Source organism: Salvelinus namaycush, unplaced genomic scaffold, assembly GCF_016432855.1.
Source record: "Salvelinus namaycush isolate Seneca unplaced genomic scaffold, SaNama_1.0 Scaffold957, whole genome shotgun sequence".
Classification (NCBI taxonomy): domain Eukaryota; kingdom Metazoa; phylum Chordata; class Actinopteri; order Salmoniformes; family Salmonidae; genus Salvelinus; species Salvelinus namaycush.
The window spans coordinates 68,829-74,604 of record NW_024061705.1 but is presented as its reverse complement, the minus strand read 5'-3'; the positions used below and the strand labels follow the sequence as shown (position 1 = coordinate 74,604).

The following is a 5,776-nucleotide window of genomic DNA, read 5'->3' as shown; positions in this document are numbered from 1 at the left end:
GAACCAGCAGCACCAGAACCAGCAGCAGCAGCACTAGAACCAGCAGCACCAGAATGAGCAGCACTAGAACCAGCAGCAGCAGCACTAGTACCAGCAGCACTAGAACCAGCAGCGGCAGCACTAGAACCAGCAGCACCAGAACCAGCAGCAGCAGCACTAGAACCAGCAGCACCAGAACTAGCAGCACCAGAACCAGCAGCAGCAGCACTAGAACCAGCAGCACCAGAACCAGCAGCAGCAGCACTAGAACCAGCAGCACTAGAACCAGCAGCACCAGAACCAGCAGCAGCAGCACTAGAAACAGCAGCACCAGAACCAGCAGCAGCAGCACTAGAACCAGCAGCACCAGAACCAGCAGCACTAGAACCAGCAGCACTAGAACCAGCAGCACTAGAACCAGCAGCGGCAGCACTAGAACCAGCAGCACTAGAACCAGCAGCACCAGAACCAGCAGCACTAGAACCAGCAGCACTAGTACCAGCAGCACTAGTACCAGCAGCAGCAGCACTAGTACCAGCAGCACTAGAACCAGCAGCACCAGAACCAACAGCACTAGAACCAGCAGCAGCAGCACTAGTACCAGCAGCACCAGAACCAGCAGCAGCAGCACTAGAACCAGCAGCACCAGAACCAGCAGCACTAGAACCAGCAGCACCAGAACCAGCAGCACCAGAACCAGCAGCACCAGAACCAGCAGCACCAGCAGCACTAGAACCAGCAGCACCAGCAGCACTAGAACCAGCAGCACTAGAACCAGCAGCACTAGAACCAGCAGCACCAGAACCAGCAGCACCAGAACCAGCAGCACTAGAACCAGAACCAGCAGCACCAGCAGCACTAGAACCAGCAGCACCAGAACCAGAAGCACTAGAACCAGCAGCAGCACTAGAACCAGCAGCACTAGAACCAGCAGCACTAGAACCAGCAGCACCAGAACCAGCAGCACTAGAACCAGCAGCACTAGAACCAGCACCAGCAGCACCAGAACCAGCAGCAGCAGCACTAGAACCAGCAACACTAGAACCAGCAGCACCAGCAGCACCAGAACCAGAAGCACTAGAACCAGCAGCAGCACTAGAACCAGCAGCACTAGAACCAGCAGCACTAGAACCAGCAACACCAGAACCAGCAGCACTAGAACCAGCAGCACTAGAACCAGCAGCACCAGAACCAGCAGCAGCACTAGAACCAGCAGCACTAGAACCAGCAGCACTAGAACCAGCAGCACTAGAACCAGCAGCACTAGAACCAGCAGCACCAGCAGCACTAGAACCAGCAGCACTAGAACCAGCAGCACCAGAACCAGCAGCACTAGAACCAGCTGCACCAGAACCAGCAGCACTAGAACCAGCAGCACTGGAACCAGCAGCACCAGAACCAGCAGCACCAGAACCAGCAGCACTAGAACCAGCAGCACTAGAACCAGCAGCACCAGAACCAGCAGCACCAGAACCAGCAGCACTAGAACCAGCAGCACTAGAACCAGCAGCACTAGAACCAGCAACACTAGAACCAGCAGCACTAGAACCAGCAGCACTAGAACCAGCAGCACTAGAACCAGAAGCACTAGAACCAGCAGCACCAGAACCAGCAGCACCAGAACCAGCAGCACCAGAACCAGCAGCAGGTGCCCTTATGCAGAGAAAGAACGCAGCGGGAGGAAAAAAAACCAAGCGAGTGGAGTCGTGTGCTGTGGCTTTTAAAGGTACAGGGTGACATGTCAGAGCAGAGAGAAACCACGCTCAAACAATGTTTACATGAACGTTTGTCTGTGTCCTCCTTGTAGGCTATTTTCTTCTTCGCTGCAATATGATCCCAATCTCTCTCCTACAGTGTCACCAGTGTTACAGACGCAGCCAGCCTGCAAACAGCTCTCTCTCTCTGCGAGGAAAGAAGAGAGTACAGGCCATCATATCAATCGTCACTCCTTCCCGCCGTTGACCCCTAAAGACAGCTCCTTCAGAATCCCACTGGCGTCAACCCTCCTCCTCTCCCGGATCATATCCTCGAGGCTACGGAACACCAGCGTGTGCGCGTGTCCACTCCGAGTCCCGGCGCCGAGGTGCACTTTGAGAAAGTACCGCTGCTCTGCCGAGTGTGCCTCGCCTCCCGCCTTGAACTCCCGCTTCCCGAAACGGCACCAGGCAGCGAAGTTCTCAGAGCTGGTCCAGCAGATGTCCCCGCTGTGGAGGCCCAGGTGGCCGGCGGCATTCTGCAGCACTAGGTCGGAGGGCAGTGGTCGGAACCGGTAACGGCTGTTCACTATCCGTCCATGCCGGCCCCGTCCTATCTCAGTCAGGCTGTCCTTCCGTATCTCCCCCTCATGCAGGTGTATCACCTGGTCGTTGAGCTCGTACACGGCCCAGTGAGGTGCCTGGGACGTGGATACTAGCTCCACAAGGTCCCCTGGCTTGCACATGGAGAGCAAAGTTTTGGCAGAGTAAACGTTCAAGTCCTGGTTTTCGCGGAGCTTGGAGAAGATGCATTCCTGGGAGCAGAAGGCGGAGTACTCCAGCTCGCTGACCTCCTGGCTGGAGTCCTTGGTGTGACCTCCTCCGCCACCTCCTGCATCATCCACCTGAAAAATCAAAACAAATCAAAATCGATGACATGTATTTTGTAAAGCCCATCAGCGGGTTGTCACCAAGTGTTTTAAAGATACTGAGCCTAAAACCCTAAAGAGCAAAACAAGACGTGTATTAGTCATACAGGATACAGCGTGATGTAAATGGTACAATGAAATGCATGTTACATCTTCGGCCATTGTGGGAATGATGCATCGTTAAAAACACGTGAGCCTGGGTTACGTCGCTATCGGGAAACCACGCCTTGGATAAGAACGCTAATTTACTAAAATATTAATGTCAAATTTAAATACTAACACTAGAAATAAGGCAATAAGTATCCTTGGTTATAAAAAAAAAAAAAAAAGCTAATGTTTCACCCTATGTCAATAAAAACCTTAAAGCATAAAGATTATATAAAATTACAGAATCATTTATTGGAAGAAAAGATGCATCAAAATCTAAGTTTATTTTGTCATATCCACAGGATACATGTGTAACTGGTGTAAAATGGCTAGCTAGTTAGCGGTGCGCGCTAGTTAGCGGTTCAATCTGTGACATGACTCTCGCTGAGCCCTTGAAGTAGTGGTTTCCCTTGCTCATCAAGGGCCACAGCTTTTGTGGAGTGATGGGTAAGAATGGTTCGAAGGAGGCAGTTGTTGCTGTGTTCAGATGATCCCTTGTTGGAGCCCAGGTTGGGGGAAAGGAGAAGAACGAAAGCAGCAGAGATACACACAGTCCAACTAACAAAGTTACAGGTTCCCCTCCCAACATTGCAACATATTGTAAAAAATATATATATATATATATATACAAAAATAATATCCACCTCTTCCTCTTCGTCGGAGAAGAAGTAAGCTACCCCGACCCTTAGCTCCTCTTTCTCCAGTCCGGACGGATCGCCGGTTGGCAGCTCGCTGTAGCTGAGGTGGGTTATCCGGTCCAGGTGGTTTCCCATCAATGACAAAACCCCAGCAGAGGACAGGCATGGAATACGGTGCCTGGGGAGGTAGGAGGGGAGGGAGGGAGGAGGGGAGGGAGGTAGGAGGTGAGGGAGGGAGATCGAGTGGGGAAGAGAGAAGGGGACACAGATGTGAGTGTTGGGAAACAACAAAAAGAATCCCCACAAAAATAGGCTCACTACACTAAAATCACAAGTTGGAGAAATATAAAATACTTTCACTCGTGTGACGTAGTTAGAGGTTTACATTTGCATTCAAAATACTGCGCGCACTGCCCAGTAGACTGCACTGGTCGGCTAGACTCAAATACCCCAGTATCCAGAGAAAACAGTCCACAGTCACGCAGTGGGGTCAATTATCAACTCTCCACTTACTGAACCGCGTTCCCTTTGAAAGACGAGAACACAATGATGTGGTCTATCGCTCTCATCCTATCCCATGCCTTTAACCAGGCATTTACTCTGGTGTACTGAATGAGAAAGGTTGAGAAAACAGCTGGGCTGGAGAGAGAGAGAGCAGGCCAGAAAAGCGACAGTTAAAAAGGGAAAAGAGAGAGAGCTAGGTGCACTTCTGCCCTCTTCTATGTATAAAGAAAAGAGTGCGCCCTGACAAAAACCTTCAGATGTGTCGATGCCCCGCAAGACAGACGCACCGTGGGATAATAACGGATGACTGAACCTTTAACGCACTGTGTGTGGAAGACGGATTAAGAGAAGTGGTTACCTGCACAAGACCTGGACAAACGGTTATATATCCTGTCGTTCCATCGGTGGGCTTTCTCTCTCTGTCTCTGTCTCTGTCTCTGTCTCTCTTTGTCTCTCTGTCTCTTACACTTGTCTTCTATCCCCGAATCCTCCCGCAGCCCTGTGTGCGTAACGTGTGTTTTCGGCTCCTCTCGTCTTTAAGTAGGTCTAACTCGGAGAGCTCCGCCTTCACTAGCAATACCTGCCCTCGGCGTAGCCCATTGGTCCAAGGAACCTTTCCCATTCTGCCTTGGCCAATCAGAAAGCCCTATCTCCACGTCAATCAAGCCAGCCTCCAATAGCGTGGGCGAGGAGCAGCGCGTGGTGGGGGTTTGTTGCGTAAAAAAAACAACGTCTGAAACTAGATCCTACATACTGCTCTTGACAAGATGAGGAAAAACTGTCTTGGGAGGTTCTCTTCTGCACAGTTCAACCAATCCAGTAAATGTGGAGGAGGAGTTAACACGGAGTGTCACCTCGTTAACGTCCAAAATGGAAGCACAGGTTTCATTCCCCCTGAGAACCAGAACATCCGGTTGTAAGGGCCTCGGCGGAGGCTAGGGTAGCGTGGAGTTGTTGTTACAGGGAGAGGAGGAATACCAGACAGAGAGAGACTGTATATAGACATAATATGAGATTTGTAATGTCTTTATGCTTTTGGAAACTTCTGTGAGTGTAATGTTTACTGTTCATTTTTATTGTTAATATACAAAAGTGAAATTATCTACTTTACTTGCTTTGGGGGGGGGGGGGTTGTAGGGAGGAGGAATACTAGAATACTAGACAGACAGAGAGGTGTGTGTACATAAGTGTCTACTAAATGACTATAATGTAATTTAACCCTTATTTTACCAGGTAAGTTGACTGAGAACACATTCTCTTTTAAGTTTCACATTTTGTAGTGAAATACCTTTCCTGCTCTTTCCCAACAGTAATCGATATCCGTAGTAATATAAAGTAAAGCAGAAGAAAAACACCATTAAGTAAACAGGGTCCGTTCCAGTTCCAGGATCAGTGGCCTGGGATTTTAATGCAGGAAAACTGAAATCTGTTTTAACTCATTTCTGACAGCATGTCACGTGTGCAAGAGGGGTAAAAACAACTAGACCCTCTTTATTCCAGACACAGAGACGTGTATAAAGCTCTCCCTTGCCCTCCATTTTGGCAAAATCTGACCATTATTCTATCCTCCTGATTCCTGCTTACAAGCAAAAACTCAAAACAGGAAGTACCAGTGACACATTCACTACAGAAGTGGTCATATGACGCAAATTAAGCAGATGCTAAGCTACAGGATAGTTTACCACAAACTGGAATATGTTCCGTGATTCATCAGAAAGCATTGAGGACTTTTCCACATCAGTCACCAATTTTATTAATAAGTGCATCGATGATGTCGTCCCCACAGTGACCGTATGTATGTAAACTCAGCAAAAAAAAGAAACGTCCCTTTTTTCAGGACCCTGTCTTTCAAAGATAATTCTTAAAAATCCAAATAACTTCATTA

The 5,776-nt window shown here is 49.2% G+C and overlaps 1 protein-coding gene across 1 annotated transcript; it reads right to left on the bottom strand.

Annotated features, from left to right (window-relative positions):
* Positions 1-1,664: 1,664 nt before the first annotated feature.
* Positions 1,665-4,362, bottom strand: lratd1 (LRAT domain containing 1). The gene is made up of 3 exons (XM_038988117.1): positions 4,250-4,362; positions 3,379-3,565; positions 1,665-2,578 (listed from the first exon to the last, which is right to left on the bottom strand). Exons 2-3 carry the CDS (start codon positions 3,520-3,522, stop codon positions 1,922-1,924), a joined length of 801 nt encoding a protein of 266 aa, XP_038844045.1. The 5' UTR covers positions 3,523-3,565; positions 4,250-4,362; the 3' UTR covers positions 1,665-1,921.
* Between the last annotated feature and the right edge of the window lie 1,414 nt (positions 4,363-5,776).